The 20377-nt window shown below is 43.4% G+C and overlaps 1 protein-coding gene across 1 annotated transcript in view; it reads right to left on the bottom strand.

Moving 5' to 3' along the window:
• LOC129116469 (CREB-regulated transcription coactivator 2) overlaps positions 1–17752 on the bottom strand; it is a 32290-nt gene extending 14538 nt beyond the window's left edge. The window contains 5 exon segments of the mRNA XM_054627342.1: positions 3050–3118; positions 5470–5531; positions 9461–9577; positions 11319–11420; positions 17295–17752. Coding sequence (XP_054483317.1) covers positions 3050–3118; positions 5470–5531; positions 9461–9577; positions 11319–11420; positions 17295–17486 — 542 coding nt within the window. The 5' untranslated portion in view covers positions 17487–17752.
• Positions 17753–20377: the final 2625 nt, after the last annotated feature.

Genomic DNA, 20377 nt, shown 5'->3' with positions numbered 1-20377 from the left:
TGGAGGGCGTTGATTGGTAGAAAAGGCCTGCCTGATCTGAACACAAGTGGTGCTTTGTTGTTGGACTTCGGTGGTTGTCAAGGACTGACCATAACAAAGACCTTGTTGGAGCATAGGGTAATTAGTTCCAGAACACCCTAGTGTAACAAACCCTGCCGGACAGACCTGGAAAACCCAAGCCTGTAGTTAGGGTGAACTGGGAACGTCTGGCTGAAGCTCCTGTAGGCATGGTCTTTAACTCAACCTTGGGATTTAGAATCCGAGTGGGCCATGTTCAAAGCCTTCATTGTGAAAGCTGCTGCTAGGAGTTGTGGTGAGAAGGTCTTTGATGCCTGTCATGGAGTTAACATAAGAACCTTCTGGTGGAAACCAGCGGTAAAGGAGCCCATCAAGCACAAGGAGTCCTTTCGGGCTTGGCTGGCCCAGGGGTCTCCTTAAGCAGCAGGCAGTTAGAGGTTGGCCAGAAGGGCTGCAGCTGCGGCGGTCGCTGAGGCAAAACCCCGGGTGTGGGAGGAGTTCCATAAGACTTAGAGAAAGACTTTTGGTTGGCCTCAATGAAGTTCTGGCAAACCGTAAAACAACTCATAAAGGGTAAGCAGTACTTGTCTCAGGCTGTGTTCAGCAGAGGAAGAGAGCTGTGGACCCGGACTGGGGAAATTGGCGAGCAGTGGAAAGAACACTTTCAGGAACTCCTGAAGCCAACCAACTTGTCCTCCATGGAGGAGGCAGAGTTTGAAGAATCAGGGGATGACTCATCCATATTCCTGGCAAAAGGTTACTGAGGTTGTCCAAAAGCTCTTAAGCAGCAAGTCGGGTGGATGGGTTAACTCCGAGAGGCTGAAGGCTCTGGACATTATTGGACTGTCTGAGCTGAAAGGCCTCTTCAGTTTCGAGTGGAGGTTGGGGACAGAGCCTGTGGACTGGCAGACCGGGTCGGTGGTTCCAATTTTTTGAAAAGACAGCCCAAAGATTTAGCTCCAATCATCAGACATTGAGCTATGGTCATGAGCTTTGTAGTCATGACCATATTGTAGTGACAGAAAGAAAAAGACTGAGGACACAAGCGTCTGAAATGAGCTTCCTTCGTAGGGAGGCTGGGCGCAGCCTTAGAGACAGAGAGACGAGCTCAGTAATTCAGAGGGAGCTCAGAGTAGAGACGCTGATCCTTCGTGTCCAAAGGGGCCAGCTGAGGTGGTTCGGGGTGGTTCAGGATGCCTCCTGGACGCGTCCCTTTTGAGGTTTTCCGGGCACGTCCAACTTATATGAGGCCCCGAGGTAGACCCAGAACACGCTGGAGAGATTACATATCTCATTTGACCTGGGAACTCCTTGGGGTTCCCCAGGAGGAGCTGGAAAGTGTTGCTGGAAAGCTTCAACCGCGAGCCAACCCCGGATAAGCGGAAGGTGACGGATGGATATTTCTGTACATTTTTCTCACAGGAAACTGCTCTTAAGTCCTTCATAAATCAAAACATAAATCAATACTTTTCAATTGCTAAGTATTGAATTCACACAGGAGCATACAAAAATATACCATGTGGTTATTTCAAAGAGTTTTTAATTTATGAACTAACAGAAAACATGCTTTATCGTGATATATATTGTTATCGAGGTATGACGCTACCTTTATTGTGATAATAGCAGTCAGTAAAATAAAGTTAAAACAGAATGGATCACTGGAACACGTTTCTGTATGAGGCCATATTACATAAACTGCCTTTTTATCTCTGTTCTCTAATGACTCCTAAAACTATAATTTGCTACAACTTAAAAAAAAAATAATAAAAAAATAAAAAAACTCATTCTTCGTTGATTTTGGTGAAGGCACTCCAGTTTTTGGATCCTCATCTTGTAGTGAGCTACAGAGACAATTTAAACCTGACTATTTTATAAGCATGCAAAAAAGAAGAAAAAAGTAATGAATGTACTGAATGTTCGTGACCCGACACTGACAATTATTTGGTTGATGCAATACGCTTGTTTCTGTCATCCATTTAATGTGAAATTATTCAAATGTTTTTATATTGTCCTTAACTTTTTGCCGTTTGTATTTTCAGGCTGTTATTTGTGTTTTGTGGTGATATGACCTCTATCTCGACCTCCGTAGTTAGACCAAGTAACCATTTTCCCATATATTGTATTTTTATGTGATAACGTTACTAATAAATGACTTACGTTTGTTCTCGTTTTTTGTTTTCTGTGTAAGTGAATGTTATTATTTATTACTTTTAACTTGTCTGGTCTCCAATTTTTGCAGCCTTTTAGTCTGGCTGTAAAAGTGGTGAAACTTTTTACACTGTCGCTTCTGCCAGTAACTAAATAAAGGTTAAATAGAAGTTTAAAATAAAATAAATTCTTACTCCCAATTCACCAACTGAATGCATGTAGGTTCCCGTGGCGATGCATAAAGTGTGTGCTACTGTGACTGCACGGCATTGTTGGAATTACTAATGTGACCTCTGATTTATAAAGTATTCTGGCTTTGAGTCTGTGCCGCTCACAGATTGAATATCGACTTTAGAGTGACGCTCTTTTAGGCTGATTTTCAATCTGAAACTGAGGACATGAATGGGTCTGGCCCAGGTTAGGTCTGAAGTTCAGTTACCATGGTGATGTAGCCAGGTTAAAGAGAGCTACTTTAGTGACAGTGAGAACTAACAAATGACTGACTAAACGTCGGTATTTGACGAGTTGGGAGTGAGAACGGCTTGGGCACATCCAGTTGGTCTTCACAGAAGTACTTATATAACAAGAGATCAGGTAGTGCAGATAAAAGAGACAATTATGAGACATAGAAGGAAAAAATAACGAGGGAAGAATTTAGATCAAAGAAAAGGAGTCAGAATCTGTTCAATCTGTTTGTTGAAAAGGCAGAAAAGCTTCTCTCTTAATCAAGTCAGTCAAAGAAAGAAGAAACATTCTCATTTACACCCACATATTTTAATTTTGCACAGGATTTCCACTCTAAAGGTGGGAGCTGGAGGATGGCCAGCAGGAGGAAGAAATGGAAGGAAGTGAAGGGAAGAAGAGGAGGATGAGGAGGATTCACCTGTTGAGTGCTGTGGTGGGGAGACGAAACAACTGGCTTTTATCCCCAGGGAAGTTTCCGGACCAATTCCTTTCATGATCGACAAGAACAAAAAGTTATTTCCTCTACCGAGCGAGAACTTTGAGAAGAGGAGGAAACAATGGGGAGAAGAACAAAAACAACGTGGGCTCGGAGAGCAAGCAAAGGAGGAAGATGAAGGAAGCGAGCAAAGGACAGAAGGAGGCTGGCGTGCCACCTGACAGACAGATGAAGCTAATGCAGAGCTTCTTTGTGCCTTTGGACCAGCTAAAGACATCAACATCTGCCTATTCACTTATCAGGGATCTTAGTTTATGTCAGCACGCAACACGAGGACTGAAACATCATCACGAGTGGTCACAATGTCCAGAGGAAAAAGGACCTTTATTAAGTGTTGCAAATTAGCGATTAATCTGTCAATTAAATTTAGTTTAGTTTATATAAAAATATCATAAAACTGTGAAAACAGTCCAATACAATGCCTTGTTTGTTTGATCAACAGTCCTCAAACAAAAGATACTCAGTTTCCTGTGATCCCGAAACAGAACATTCTGAATTTGGTTTACACAAATCCTCCTGAATTGGTTCTTCAGAAAGTTCTTAGAAAGAGGGACTTTAGTTTACCTCCAGCGCAAAGAGCAGCAGGCCTTTATTTGACAGTCCTTATAATATAATTTCCTTGTTTTAAATATATCTTAGTACATTTTTGTCTAACTTTTAGTAAGAGGTCTCCCTGTTTTCACATTTCACAACACATTGTTGGGTTTGCTCTTTTTCAATTCCCAATAATATGGATACTTATATATTGAAATATAATAAATAATAGTAATAATAAAATAAAAGAATACTAAGACTTTTATTCTTCAGCTGACATGAACACCACAGAAGAAGAGCTAGTGGACCTCCAACCTGGCAGGACGACCGCTGGTTGTGCTTCTCTTGACATTAGCTGGTTCGAGCCTCAACGAACCAGAACCAAACATAGGGTAGATAACTCAAACTGTAGCTGGGCAGCAGTATAACAGCAGAAACACGGACGTTTAGAAGGACGGCTATCGCTGGTTGGCGTCCTGACAAAGTGACAGCTGGAGGAGCCAAACAGTCTTTACTTTCAGACTTCAGAAATGTCTGGAGGACCTGTGCCAGTCTACTGGGTGTTGTGATGTAGACCTCTGTGACGGATGGACTGAGCCAGTCTCTCTCTGTCTAGTTAGAAGAAAAACCAGAAAGAACGCAAGCAGGCAAAAATGAATTGACTGGAAACTGGTTGTAGGAAACAGAAGAAAAAGCTGAAAAGAATAAAAAGGGACAGGCCCCATGAAAGAAGGAAGGGCGTAAAAAAGGAAGTGAAGTCTTCAAAACCAACTGAGGTTTGGAGAAGCCGGATAAAATGAATTCCTGTTAGTTGTCTAGAGGTTAGTGTTGCTGCTGCAGAGGCAAATGAACCGAAGCAGCAGCCTCAGTAGGATCCATGAAAACCTCTGTGAAGTCTCAGTGTCAACTCATGTGATTCTTTCTGCTAAGTCAGTCAGACGTCAGAGGGACAAAGCAGCCCTTAGGTGGAGGTTCAATGCTTGCTCAGGGACACTCCAGCAGGAGGGAAGGAGTCTTTCTAGTAACTGCACCTCGATGTCAAAGTCCCTGTTTAGTTTGGTCTCCGCAACTTCTATATTTTAATGCTGCTTTCTAACACAAATGAGATCTTTAAATGTTCTCTATTTAACCACAAGATCAATAACATCTGATCAATAACTTTCATCTAATAAAGATCTATCATTCAGATCATTAATATCTGATCAATAACTATCATCTAATAAAGATCTAGAGGAGTAATAAACATTCAGATCATTAATATCTGATCAATAACTATCATCTAATAAAGATCTAGAGGAGTAATAAACATTCAGATCATTAATATCTGATCATTCAGATCTATTAATATCTGATCAATAACTATCATCTAATAAAGATCTAGAGGAGTAATAAACATTCAGATCATTAATATCTGATCAATAACTATCATCTAATAAAGATCTAGAGGAGTAATAAACATTCAGATCATTAATATCTGATCAATAACTATCATCTAATAAAGATCTAGAGAGTAATAAACATTCAGATCATTAATATCTGATCAATAAATCATCTAATAAAGATCTAGAGGAGTAATAAACATTCAGATCATTAATATCTGATCAATAACTATCATCTAATAAAGATCTAGAGGAGTAATAAACATTCAGATCATTAATATCTGATCAATAACTATCATCTAATAAAGCTTGATCATTAATATCTGATCAGATCTTAAAGGTTTTCAGAGCAGAGCAGACTCAAACAAGATGCTCTAACAAACAGCCACGTCTCCATAGAGACAGACAGGTGTGGGGGGGGGACATTACCTTCTCCAGCTGGGGTCAGGAGGCGGGGACAAGTAGGCGGAGTTATAGGGTGAGCTGTCCACCTGAGGAGACACCTGGTTAAGGAACAACAAATGATCCTGTTCATAAACCTGCTGATTCTACTTTAGGTATCTGCACGGAGTCAAGATTCTGAAACCGTCTCAGTTTAATGCTGATGTCTCTACAGAGAGACATTAACTAACGTAGAGACATTAACTAACGTAGAGACATTAACTAAAGGAAGACATTAACTAACGTAGAGACATTAACTAACGTAGAGACATTAACTAAAGGAAGACATTAACTAACGTAGAGACATTAACTAAAGGAAGACATTAACTAACGTAGAGACATTAAACTAAAGGAAGACATTAACTAACTAAAGGAAGACATTAAGACATTAACTAAAGGACATTAACTAACGACATTAACTAACGACATTAACTAACGTAGAAGACATTAACTAAAGGAAGACATTAACTAACGTAGAGACATTAACTAACGTTAACTAGAGACATTAACTTAACGTAACGTAGAGACATTAACTAACGTAGAGACATTAACTAAAGGAAGACATTAACTAACGTTAACTAACGTAGAGACATTAACTAACGTAGAGACATTAACTAAAGGAAGACATTAACTAACGTAGAGACATTAACTAAAGGAAGACATTAACTAACGTAGAGACATTAACTAACGTAGAGACATTAACTAACGTAGAGACATTAACTAAAGGAAGACATTAACTAACGTAGAGACATTAACTAAAGGAAGACATTAACTAACGGAAGACATTAACTAACGTAAGACATTAACTAAAGAGACATTAACTAACGAGACATTAACTAACGTAGAGACATTAACTAAAAGACATTAACTAACGAAGACATTAACTAACGTAGAGACATTAACTAACGTAGAGACATTAACTAAAGGAAGACATTAACTAACGTAGAGACATTAACTAACGTAGAGACATTAACTAACGTAGAGACATTAACTAAAGGAAGACATTAACTAACGTAGAGACATTAACTAACGTAGAGACATTAACTAAAGGAAGACATTAACTAACGAGAGACATTAACTAATTAACTAACGAGAGACATTAACTAAAGGACATTAACTAACGACATTAACTAACGTAGAGACATTAACTAACGTAGAGACATTAACTAACGTAGAGACATTAACTAAAGGAAGACATTAACTAACGTAGAGACATTAACTAACGTAGAGACATTAACTAACATTAACTAAAGGAAGACATTAACTAAAGAGACATTAACTAACGACATTAACTAACGTAGAGACATTAACTAACGTAGAGACATTAACTAACGTAGAGACATTAACTAAAGGAAGACATTAACTAACGTAGAGACATTAACTAACGTAGAGACATTAACTAACGTAGAGACATTAACTAAAGGAAGACATTAACTAACGTAGAGACATTAACTAACGTAGAGACATTAACTAACGTAGAGACATTAACTAATGTAGAGACATTAACTAATGTAGAGACATTAACTAACGTAGAGACATTAACTAACGTAGAGACATTAACTAATGTAGAGACATTAACTAACGTAGAGACATTAACTAATGTAGAGACATTAACTAATGTAGAGACATTAACTAACGTAGAGACATTAACTAACGTAGAGACATTAACTAATGTAGAGACATTAACTAACGTAGAGACATCAGCATGAAACACGGTTAAAACAAAGTTTACTTAACATTGTCATATTTCAGTTATGAAAAAAATCAAAAAAAGACAAAAATGATAAAAAAAAAAGTATCAAATTACAAATCATGTGTTTGCCAGATCTTTAAGACATGAGGCGGTGGTGCTAGCTTTGGTTCTAGAAGGACCGGTTGGCTGGTAGCAACGACCCAGGATTCCCTCAGTACCCCCCAAAGGATTCCCCACGGGACACAGTCGTAGTCCTTCTCCAAGTCCACAAAACACATGTAGACAGGGCGGCTGTGGCGTAGTGGAGAGCAAGGTAGTTCTCCAATCAGAGGATCGGTGGTTCGATGTGTCCTTGGGCAAGACACTTAACCCCAAGTTGCTCCTGAAGGCTTGCCATCGGTGTGGACTGGATGATGAATGTTAGTTAGAGTCTGATGGTGGCACCTTGCATGGTAGCCTGTCATCAGTGTGTGAATGGGTGAATGATATGTAACATACTACTGACTAAGTCGCTTTGGATAAAAGCGTCTGCTAAATGACTGTAATGTAATGTAATGTAATGTAGACTCCCATGACCCCCTCAACAGACCTGCAAAGCAAAGAGTTGGTCAACTGTTCCAGGACAAGGACACCGATCCCTCACTGCTCCTCCTGAATCCAAGGTTCAACTATTGGTTGGAGCTCCTTAAAACCCTGGAATAAACTTTCCCGGGGAGGCTGAGAAGTGCGATACCACGATAATCGGAGCGTTCATTCCACCGCTCGACAATATCCCCAGTCCGGTTCATAGTTCTCCTCCGCTGGAGAACTCCAGAGAAAAGCCCTGCTTCTCTTTCTGAGTCGTCTCACGGTTGGCCAAATGAAAGTCCTTGTCCCTGGTCTCCCCAAACTCCTCCCACACCCGGGTTTTTGCCTCAGCGACCGCTGCAGCTGTAGCCCTTCTGGCCAAATGGTACCGGTCTGCTGTTTCCAGAGACCCCTCAGCCTTTACTGCTGTTGTCCACCAGCCGGTTCTCAGGTTGCGACCAAGATAGGCAAAGATTATCTTCCGACCACAGCTCCTAGCAGCAGCTTCCACAATGGAGGATCTGAACATGGCCCACTAGGATTCCATGTCCCCAGCCTCCCCCGGGATGCACAAGAAATTCTTCCGGAGGTGGGAGTTGAAGACCTGGCGGACAGGGTCTTCAGCCAGACGTTCCCAGTTCACCCTCATCAAACACTTGGGTCAGAGACTTCTCCTCAGAGACTCCCAGTCGCATAGAGGTGACTCTCTCGTTCCCCGGGGAAAACTGCAACACAGCACCACTCAGCGGGGGGCTTCTGAGTATCCCGACACCCGCCCGGCGCCTCTCACCCTGGGAAACTCCTGAATAGAATAGAGTCCAGCCCCCCTCAGTGGTTTGGTTCCAGAACCAGTGCTATGCTTGGAGGTGAGCCCAACTATATTTACTTTGCACCGTCCAACCTCCCGCACCAGCTCCGGTTCCTTCCCCATTCCAGGTCCCTAGAGCTAGTCTGCGATGACAGGGGTCGGCCTGCAGCCCGTCTCACATCGCACCCGATCCCATAGGCTACAACTGGGGAGACGGAGAAGCAGGGAGTACTCTGGATGATCCGTCTGTCTCCTCATATAGAACATACTACTGGGGCGGCTGTGGCACACGAGGTAGAGCGCTCGTCCTGTTAACCACAAGGTTGGTGGTTCGAACCCCTCTTCAGCCAACATGCCGAGGTGTCCTTGAGCAAGACACCTAACCCCAAGTTGCTCCCCGGGCGCTTCTTAGCAGCCCACTGCTCCTCCGGGATGGGTCAAATGCAGAGAATTGTAATTTCCCCATTGTGGGACTAATAAAGGCTTAATTATTATTATTATACTTTGTCCCAACAAGTCTCCTAATATATTTCATTCCTCCGTCTACAGAGCTCCATTAGAACACATCAGTGAGCCTCACTGTTGTCCCATCATCACCATCAACACACACTGTAGTGTATTCTGACTCAACCCCACACACAAATATTAACTGGAGCAACAAATGTGGATTCACCCGTCACTGAAAATAGTCCTCCACAAAGACAAGATCACTGATGAAACTACATGTTCGGTCTTCAGTAGGAACCAATGGCCTTAGAGCTGAGAGAAACAGGAAGTCAGACCGGATTGAGAGACGGACTAACGTGTTGTTGGTTGGAGTCTTTTCTTGACAAAAAGAAAAATATGCAATAACTTCAGCCTTAAACGTCAACAACATGTCGGTTTAGATTTGACAGTAAACTGAAGGATACTTGTCGGTTGCGGTATGGTCGGACGGGTGAGATGAACCGGCGATCCCGCTGGACTCGCTCCACCAAACCGTGATGCCGAGTGGACCGGCTGGACTCCAGAGTGGAGGAGAAGGAGCCCTGAATGAGACAGGAACAAAAGATCAGATTAGGATTTTGTTTTGTTGTGTGAATTAATTCAACAAGGCTAATGACCCTTACTGGAATAAAAAATGCAACCCGCAACACAGAGAAAGAGAGATACAAGAAACAACTCTCTTACCAGAGCTCCCACTGTTTTAAAGAAATCCATTTCCAGGACATTTTCAGAGAACTCATGCTGGTTATATTAAATCATTGTAAAACCATTTACTGTGGTCAACTTTGATTTGACTCTTAAAATAATGAGCTGTTGATTTCAGATGCTTTCTTTTAAATTGATGGTCTTCAGAGAAGTTGTAAAACAGACTTCTATCTTGTACCTGAACGTAGCTCATATTTCAGCTAGCGCTACAGGGGACAAAGACTTCATTTTAAAGGACTTGCAAAACAGTTCATACAGCAAGCTGAGAGTTTAACAGAATACGTTTTATTCCAGACAACTCATTGTTTTACAGGACATTTAGGGCAGTTTTCTCGGCCTTTTCATTAGCTGGTTTGTTAGTAAAATATCTAATAACATGACACATTTGGATTAAATTTAGTGAAGAGTTCCGTGGATCAGGATCTGCAATCTTCACTCTTTCTTTGAGAGTCAAAACAACTACATTGTGTTAATGTGCTGGTGAGAACATCCCCAGTATTTCCAAGTCTACTCCGTAACACTTTTGCTTCACAAAACGTTTTCTTCTTTCTTCTTCTTCGATACAAATTCCTCTGATTTCCCTGTGCAGCTGAGAAGCCAAGAGCAACCCGCTATTTGCTGCTTAATACGTTTCATCTTGCACTCATCTTAGCCCAGAGGAGGAAGAAGAGGGAGGCAGACAAATGGAGACGATGATATTGATTAAAGTTTCCATTACAGAATGAGTTTGGATCTGCAGAGACTTCAGGTTCACCACAGGATAAAAGCTAACCTACAATTGAATCTGCTTCTTTCCCCTGATAGAATTCTTATTTCTCTGTATTAGTATTCGCCTTGAAGTGCAGGTAGTAGTTTTAGTAGTAGCTGTAGTAGATATAGAAGACAAATTTACTTTGGTAATTTCTACCTAGCTAACTAGCTAGCTAGCGAGCAGCTGTGTCGGAGGGACGTCATTGCCTTGGTTGTTGGTTTGCCTCCAGCGGTGGACGGTTGGCACTTAAGAAAGTAAGATAATGTTCCAAAAGTAACTGACTGTGCCTTGTGTTGTTCGGTGATGGCTACAATATCACTTTCATTTCATTTTTGGCAGTAAACGGTGTTAATTCCATAATTTCCGTTATCAAAACAAGACGCAAAGAAAGAAATGTGAAGAGAGGAAATCCTGAAACAGGAGGAGGACCACGGGAAAACCTCAAACACACTTCAAAGATGGTGCTGAGGATCTTCGGTGGGTCGTCTCTGTGTTAAGGGACAAACGGTGAACGGGGAAGCGAAGCATGCGATGTCACAAAGCAGCCACAGCCACCTGTCACCACTTCCTCTATTCAACTCAACACCTTTATCACTCCATCAAAATGAAATCAAAATGGTGTATATAAAAGCATCTGGTCACTATTTTATAACAGTCACACACATCAGAATCAGGTGGAAACTTTAGTGGATTTTTACATCTCTACTAGTTATAAAAACAAAAACCAGTCCGATCCGGAGTCGTAACACTTCAGCAACAGAGCAGTCAGAAACAAAAGAGTTTCATTAAAAGAACAGAAGAAGACAGAACGGATGCTTGTCAGTCACCTGGAAGTCCTGAGGGCTCCTGCCGATCTGGTTGACGTTGGGCAGCGAGCCGCCGTAGTACAAACCCTGAGTCCTGGAGAGGCGGAGCTTCTGGGCCTGAAGCTGACGGGACGACACCAACAAGAAGAACAGGATCAACGGACCACAAACTGAGCTGAACACTAACCAATCATGAGCATAACTGATGGAAAGTACATAAGTACATCCACTCAAGAAATATTCACTACACGCGAGTACAGAGTATGGACAGAAACATTGTACTGGCATTGTCCACTGCATGAATGTAATACCTAAAGTGAGATTCTGATTATTAATACAAAATATAATCAACAAATGAATGATATTATTACAGATTAAGATAAAACTTATTTGATTTTAGCAATATATAAAGTAACATAAGCACAACTATAATGCATTGACACCTAAAAGACAATATTTCCAGAAGCATTCGCTGGGGTTTTCCTATTTGTTGCATTACAACCTGGAAATGAACTGGATTTATTTGGATATTATGTAATGGACCTCCACTAAATAGTCAGATTGGTGAAGTGAAATAAAAGTGATTATAAAGTGAAGCCGTTTCTCTGCCGATGTTAAAGAATAACATCTTTTTTAAGTTATAAACTAAATGACTGTATTGTGATGAAACACATCAATGGTGTTAATATTGTCATTTCTTAACAAATTTATAAAAAATGGCATCTACTGTTTAAAATCCGAGCTAATTATGAAGATCAGAGAGAGTTGACGTTTTTGATGAATGTCATCATGAACTCAGAGAACGTTAACGTTGTCTGATCAGACCTCCGTGTCCTTCAGCCTCTATGAGGACGACACACAACTCAGTTACACAGTTAGTTCATTTAGAGTCTAACATGAGCTCTGTGCTGCTGGTGAATGTATTCATGCTTTAAAAATCATAAAACTGGCGCTCGTTTGCGAAGATTTTCTTGCTGAATAAATTATGTGGATAAGATAAACTGTGAATAAGACATCGTCTGTGATGGAACCAGTACGACGCTGACTTACTACAGAAACACGTCATCCCTGCAGCTCTCCAGCGGGGGGGCTCGCTCTACTTGTGGTCTGTTAAACTGTTAATTCATCAGATTCTGTGCCCTTTGACAAACCGAGGTGGGCGTGGTTTCCTGTCATTCTAAAGATTTGCTGAAGCTGGTCTCAGACCTGGGCTGAAGTTACACTTTAATCAGAGAATGACTGACCAGAGAGCAGAATCAATCCTAGAGGAACCTGGGGGGTAACTTTGAATCATTCTCCTCACAGGATAATATAAACCCAGTTTACTGGACTCACAAGGTGCTGACTCAGGCCTTCTGTATCACAGAGGAGACAAATGAGCAGAGCTGAGTCATCTACTGAAGAGCTACATCATCATCACTAAAGTCTGTCCTTGTCCAAACTGTAAAGAACATGTGATGGAGTCACACTGTGGGAATGTCTTTTTCCTAACCAAGATCTGTCTTTAACATTAATAGAAATATTAAGTTTCAGACAAACTTCACGCCAACATTATGCTGATTAAAATACCTGCAGAGGTGAGATGAATAAACTCTTTACTCTAAAATGGTATTTTGACACACATCTCGCCTCTAACGAACGTTCTGCATCCTGCCATTTGAAAATTACATTCGACCATATTTGGATTTTGCTCAAACCAGGAGTTAAGAGGGAACACAGACCAAACGTTAGCTAACCTCAGTGTGAGCCTGCTAAATCAGTAACGATTAGTTAACGACAACTCTGCAATCCTTTTTAATCAATGACATGTACGAGACGTTCCAAACAAAACAGCGATCGGAGTGAACCTCCTTCTTTGGGAACAGTTTCCCATAAGATAAGATAAGATAATCATTTATTAGTCCCGCAGCGGGGACATTTACAGGATTACAGCAGCATCACAGCAACAAGAGCAACAGCGTCATTACCTTGAACCCGAGCATTACAGATTACAGGGAACAGCTGCACACGTGCATCAACACACGTTAAACATGTAGCAACATGTAGCCTTATGTAGCAACATGTAGCAACATGTAGCAACATGTAGCAACATGTAGCAACATGTAGCAGCATCCACACATTAAACATGTAGCAACATGTAGCAGCATGTAGCAGCATGTAGCAACATGTAGCAACATGTAGCAACATGCACACATTAAACATGTAGCAATAGGAAACAACATGAAGCACCATGAAGCGACATGTAGCAACGTGTAGCAACATGCACACATTAAACATGTAGCAATAGGAAACAACATGAAGCAACGTGTAGCAACGTGTAGCAACGTGTAGCAACGTGTAGCAACGTGTAGCAACATGTAGCAACATGCACACATTAAACATGTAGCAATAGGAAACAACATGAAGCAACATGAAGCAACATGTAGCAACGTGTAGCAACGTGTAGCAACATGTAGCAATATGTAGCAACATGTAGCAACATGTAGCAACATATTCACCCTGCACACGTTAAACATGTAGCAACATGTAGCAGGTGCGAATCAACACAACTAACGGCTATTTCAATGTCTCTGGATGGTTCAACGATGTGTTCAGGTGCGAATCAACACAACTAACGGCTACTTCAATGTCTCTGGATGGTTTAACGATGTGTTCAGGGGCGTATCAACAAAGCTAACAACTACTTCAATGTCTTTGGATGGTTTCCCGTTCATTCCATCCGTCTGAATTCATTTGCATGGAGGAGCGTTTGCAGTCTGCTTTACTCCAGCATCAAACGGCCGATCAGCCTTCCCTTTGAAATCACAGTCTCTGTCTCCATCTGCTGGATGAATGGAGGTACTGCACTCATCCTAAAGCCAGTGGCCTTTAGTACAGTTATGGTAAACGCTCCCAGGATATCAATAAAATACAATGTATATAAATAAATATATATACACACACTCCCCCCCCCCAGATCAAGACCTCACGCCATTTCTTCTTATTCATTTTCTTTATCATGTAAAGTGCCTTTGAGTACCTTTTAAAGCGCTATACAAACAAAATGTATTATTATTATTATTATTATTATTATTATTATTATTATTATTATAATAAAAAACAGCTTCTTCACATCTGCAGTTTGGTTGATCAATAAAGCCCTGGACCCCCACTGACCCAGACAATAATAATAATAACAATAATAATAATAGTAATTATAATAATAATAATAATAATAATAGTAATAATAATAATAATAATAGTAATTATAATAATAATAAAAGTAATTATAATAATAATTATAATAATATTAATAACATTAATAATAGTAATTATAATAATCATTATTATTATTATGTATTATAACTATAATAGTAATTATAATTATAATAAAAGTAATTATAATTATAATTATAATAGTAATTGTAATAATTACAATAATTATAATAATAATAATAATAACAATAATAATAACAATAATAATTGTAATAATGGTAATATAATAATAGACCTCCTATTAGCTAAACACAAAGAGCACAGACTCCAGTAATAATAATTATAATAATAATCCATAGTGTCTGTTGTTCCTAGGTGAAGGTAATCCAGGTGTAAACAGCTGTCCAATCACAGCAGAATGAAGTAAACAACGGCTCTGATTGGTTGGACGGTTCATATGTCAACATGCAGCGGTTTGATTGGTGCACCAGAGCAAAACTAAATGACAATATGATAGCTGATAAAAGCTTGTGGGTTCATTTATGATTCATTATGCAGCCTTGTTTTATGAATAAAGACCACAGCATCAACATGCATTTAATATATATAAAGCCTGACAGCATCAGACCTCATCAGACCTCATCTGATCTCATCTGACCTCATCAGATCTCATCTGACCTCATTTAACCTCATCTGATCTCATCTGACCTCATTTGACCTCATCTGACCTCATTTAACCTCATCTGATCTCATCTGACCTCATTTAACCTCATCTGACCTCATCTGATCTCATCAGACCTCATCTGACCTCATTTAACCTCATCTGACCTCATTTAACCTCACCAGACCTCATCAGATCTCATTTAACCTCATCTGACCTCATCTGACCTCATTTAACCTCATCAGACCTCATCAGATCTCATCAGATCTCATCAGACCTCATTTAACCTCATCTGACCTCATCAGACCTCATCCTCATCATTGCAAATTTCCCCGCTGCGGGACTAATAAAGGATTATCTTATCTTATCCAGTAACCAATCATTCACCACCCCAGAAGACACAACTTTTACATGACGGTTGGACTCACTTTAGGTTATTCTTGCTACAGAAACCGCTGACAGCTCCTGCAGTGAAGCAGCAAACTGACTGCATAATGTAAGTGTACATGCTTAAACTAACAGAATATCAAGCTAGCTTAGCATAAGCCCGACAACTTGCACGTGAAGACCTTCTCGCCAATTTCCATTCAAGAGAACTACAAAATAAAGTCAGCATTCTTAAGGATGTAAACAATCCTTAAGACCAGACCTTTCCTTAACAAGGTTTAAGTTAAGGGCTTCAACCTTTAGCAGAACCACATGATGTGTTAAACATCAGGTTAAGTTCTTCTTGGTGAACATGCACATATATGTAACATACATGTGCTGAATCATCGGGTTAGGGTTATCATCGCTCCACAGGGTTAGGGTGGACCGGGTTAGGGTTAGGGTGGACCGGGTTAGGGTTAGAGTGGACCGGGTCTAGGGGTCTAGGGTGGACCGGGTCTCTAGGGTTAGGGTCTAGGGTTAGGGTCTAGGGTCTCTAGGGTTAGGGTCTAGGGTCTCGGGGTCTAGGTCTCGGGGTCTAGGTCTAGGTCGGACCGGGTCTCGGGTCTAGGTCTCGGGTCTAGGTCTAGGGTCTAGGTCTAGGGTCTAGGTCTAGGTCTAGGTAACCCTCTGGGGTCTCTAGGTCTAGGTCTAGGGGGTCTAGGTCTACCCTCTGGGTCTCTGGGGTCTAGGTCTCGGGGTCTAGGTCTAGGGGTCTAGGTCACCCTCTGGAGGTCGAGGTCTAGGTCTAGGGGTCTAGGTCTAGGTAACCCTCTGGAGGTCTAGGTCTAGGTCTAGGTAACCCTCTGGAGGTCTAGGTCTAGGTAACCCTCTGGAGGTCTAGGTCTGGGTCTAGGTAACCCTCTGGAGGTCTAGGTCTGGGTCTAGGTAACCCTCTGGAGGTCTAGGTCTAGGTAACCCTCTGGAGGTCTAGGTCTGGGTCTAGGTAACCCTCTGGAGGTCTAGGTCTGGGTCTAGGTAACCCTCTGGAGGTCTAGGTCTAGGTAACCCTCTGGAGGTCTAGGTAACCCTCTGGAGGTCTAGGTCTAGGTAACCCTCTGGAGGTCTAGGTAACCCTCTGGAGGTCTAGGTCTAGGTAACCCTCTGGAGGTCTAGGTCTAGGTAACCCTCTGGAGGTCTAGGTCTGGGTCTAGGTAACCCTCTGGAGGTCTAGGTCTGGGTCTGGGTCTAGGTAACCCTCTGGAGGTCTAGGTCTGGGTCTAGGTAACCCTCTGGAGGTAACCCTCTGGAGGTCTAGGTCTGGTCTAGGTCTAGGTCTAAACCCTCTGGAGGTCTAGGTCTAGGTCTGGGTCTAGGTAACCCTCTGGAGGTCTAGGTCTAGGTCTGGGTCTAGGTAACCCTCTGGAGGTCTAGGTACCCCTCTGGAGGTCTAGGTCTGGGTCTAGGTAACCCTCTGGAGGTCTAGGTCTGGGTCTGGGTCTAGGTAACCCTCTGGAGGTCTAGGTCTGGGTCTAGGTCTAGGTAACCCTCTGGAGGTCTAGGTCTGGGTCTGGGTAACCCTCTGGAGGTTAGCTTAACGCGGCTAGCTGCTAACGACGGGTCGGGGACGGGGCCAACGCGTTCGCGGTAACGCGTTTGGGTTCAGGGTAACCGTGTCCGCTGTCCTCTCCCTCAGGGTCCAGCGGACCTGCGGACCGGAACCAGCGGACCGGAACCTGCGGACCGGAACCTGCGGACCTGCGGCCTCCTCTCACCCGAGTGGACGAGATGTCCATCATCACCTCCTGGAACGCGGCCGTCTCCTCGGCCTGCCGCTGCGTGTGCAGCGCGATCTTCTCGCTGAACTTTCTGGGGTTGGAGGTCCCGGTCCCGGTGCTCGAGGCGGTCCCGGGGCTCGAGGCGGTCCCGGGACTCGAGGCGGGTCCGCCTGAACCCGTCGCAGACATCTTCACGAGCGGACGGCCTGACGTAGTGGAAGGACCAGAGAGAGGCGAAGGACAGGAGCTCTCACTGCGCCGAGACCTCCGGGGACGGAAACGGGCTCTGAACGAAAGAGAAAGCAGCGTGTCGCTCTATGGATACGTGTGTGTAAATAATGGACAACGATATAGTAGATTAGTCTATTGAGCTACATATGGCTGGAGAAAGAAATGAAGAAAATATAAAACAAGATAAACAACAAACATGTATTACATTCGCTCTATGGATACGTGTGTGTGTGTGTGTAAATAATGGACAACGATATAGTGACATTCTATTGAGCTACATATGGCTGGAGAAAGAAATGAAGAAAATATAAAACAAGATAAACAACAAACATGTATCACATTCGCTCTATGGATACATGTGTGTAAATAATGGACAACAATACAGTAGAATCACGCTAAAGTGACATTCTATTGAGCTACATATGGCTGGAGAAAGAAATGAAGAAAATATAAAACCTATGTCACATAAAACAAGATAAACAACAAACATGTATCACATTTGTATAACACGTTTTAATGCTGAATATAAAATACCTGTTCTCTCGGCTGCCTCTTACAGCAGCTCCTGCTCACCTGTGAGCTTTTTCCTTTAAATTGTGTTTTTTTTGTTACTTTCTGTTACTTTTTTTTTACTTATTTAATTTTCGTAAACATTTTGCACTATGGCAGTAAGACTCGTAGACTTTCACGTGGTCTACCTGCAGTTTTCTGCACTTTCCACCTCCGTGCCCGGAGGCTCAGCCCGCAGCCATGGCCCCCTTTGTTTACAGCAGGGGTCAGCTGTTAGCGCTCCGGGACACGGCGCCGCTGCTGCTGCCGGAGGAGAGACCCGAGGTTCCCCGTGAGCTGAGGAGGAGGAGACGGGGATGCCGTGCTGGGGCAGAACGTCGCGCCAGGAGCAGACGTTTTAAACCCGTCCTCCCCTCCATCATCATGGGAAACGTACGGTCTCTCCCCAACAAGATGGACGAGTTATCAGCACTGACTCGCCATCAGAGGGAATACCGGGAGTGTAGCGTCATGGTGTTCACGGAGACATGGCTCACGGAGATGACTCCGGACACCAACGCTGCACTGGACGGGTTCCGCATCATCCGGGCAGACAGGACAGCGGAGAGCGGTAAGAGGAAGGGAGGAGGTCTGGCAGTGTTTGTGAATAATAGATGGTGTAACTCTGGACACATCACTGTTAAGGAGCAGACCTGTACAGAGGACATTGAGCTGTTGGCCGTTAGCATGAGGCCGGTATATTTACCGAGGGAATTCTCGCACGTTATCACAATAGCTGCGTATATTCCCCCCCTCTGCTAACGGAGAAGCGGCCTGTGACGTCATACACTCGGCGACAAGCAGGCTGCTGACACAACATCCCAATGCCCTCCTCCTCCTCTCTGGTGACTTTAACCATGCCCCTCCGTCCTCCACTCTGCCCACCTTCACCCAGTACATCACCTGCCCCACCAGAGACAACAGAACCCTGGACCTACTGTATGCCAACACCAAGGAGGCATACACTTCATCACCCCTCCCTCCCCTGGGAAGATCTGATCACAACCTGGTGCACCTCCGGCCTGTGTACAAACCTCTTGTGCACAGGCAGCCAGCTGTGACCCGCACAGTCAAAAGATGGTCCGATGAAGCCGAGGAGGCTCTTAAGGACTGTTTCGACTCGACTGTGTGGGAAGTGTTCAGTGATGCCCATGGGGAGGACATCGAGGGTCTCACAGACACCATAACGGATTACATAAACTTTTGTGTGGAGAACACCGTACCCACCAGGACTGTACGGTGTTTTTCCAACAGCAAACCCTGGATCAACCCTGATATAAAGACCCTCCTCAAGGAGAAGAAGAGGGTCTTTAGATCAGGAAACAAGGAGGAGCTGAGGACTGTGCAGAGGGAGCTGAGGAGGAAGATAAGGGAGGGGAAGAATATCTACAGGACAAAGATGGAGGATCAGCTGCAGCAGAACAACATCAGCGGAGTCTGGAAGAGCCTCAAGGCCATGTCTGGCCACAAGGGGCCCAACCAACAACCTGTGGGGGACCAACAGTGGGTGAATGATCTGAACTCATTCTTTAACAGATTTGATCAGCCACCCACCCCTCCCCCCACCCAGACCTCCCTGCCGCTGCAGCCCCCATCGTCTGCACCCCCTGTGGATTACCCCCCTCTTCTTCCTTCTCCTCCACCCCCTTTTCCACAACACTCGGCTCCCCTCCACACTCCTCAAACACTGCACACCTCCAACACCCCACCCCCACCCCCACTCCAACAACCGACAGCACACAGCCCCCATCCCCCAACTTGTCCCTCTCTATCAACCAGGTGAGAAAAGAACTGAGGAGAATAAAGGTGAGAAAAGCCACGGGTCCGGACGGCATCAGCTCAAGGCTCCTCAGATCCTGCGCAGACCAGCTGTGCAGGATTGTGGAGCACATCTTCAACTTGAGCTTGAAGCTGGGGAGGGTACCACAGCTATGGAAGACGTCCTGCGTGGTACCAGTCCCAAAGACCCCGGGGGCCAAGGACTTCAGCAGCTTCAGGCCGGTGGCTTTAACATCCCACCTGATGAAGACCCTGGAGCGGCTGGTCCTTGTGCACCTCCGCCCCTGGTGACCTCATCTTTGGACCCTCTTCAGTTCGCCTATCAACCTGGCATCGGGGTGGATGACGCTGTCATCTACCTGCTACAAAGATGCCTTTCTCACGGAAAAGGCTGGAAGCACTGTGAGAGTCATGTTCTTCGACTTCTCCAGTGCCTTCAACACCATCCAGCCTTTGCTTCTGAGGGACAAGCTGGAGCAGACCGGGGTGGACCACCACCTCACTGCATGGATACTGGACTA

The sequence above is a fragment of the Anoplopoma fimbria genome, unplaced genomic scaffold (genome assembly GCF_027596085.1).
Source record: "Anoplopoma fimbria isolate UVic2021 breed Golden Eagle Sablefish unplaced genomic scaffold, Afim_UVic_2022 Un_contig_8660_pilon_pilon, whole genome shotgun sequence".
NCBI classification, from domain to species: domain Eukaryota; kingdom Metazoa; phylum Chordata; class Actinopteri; order Perciformes; family Anoplopomatidae; genus Anoplopoma; species Anoplopoma fimbria.
This window is presented reverse-complemented; position numbering and strand designations above follow the sequence as displayed.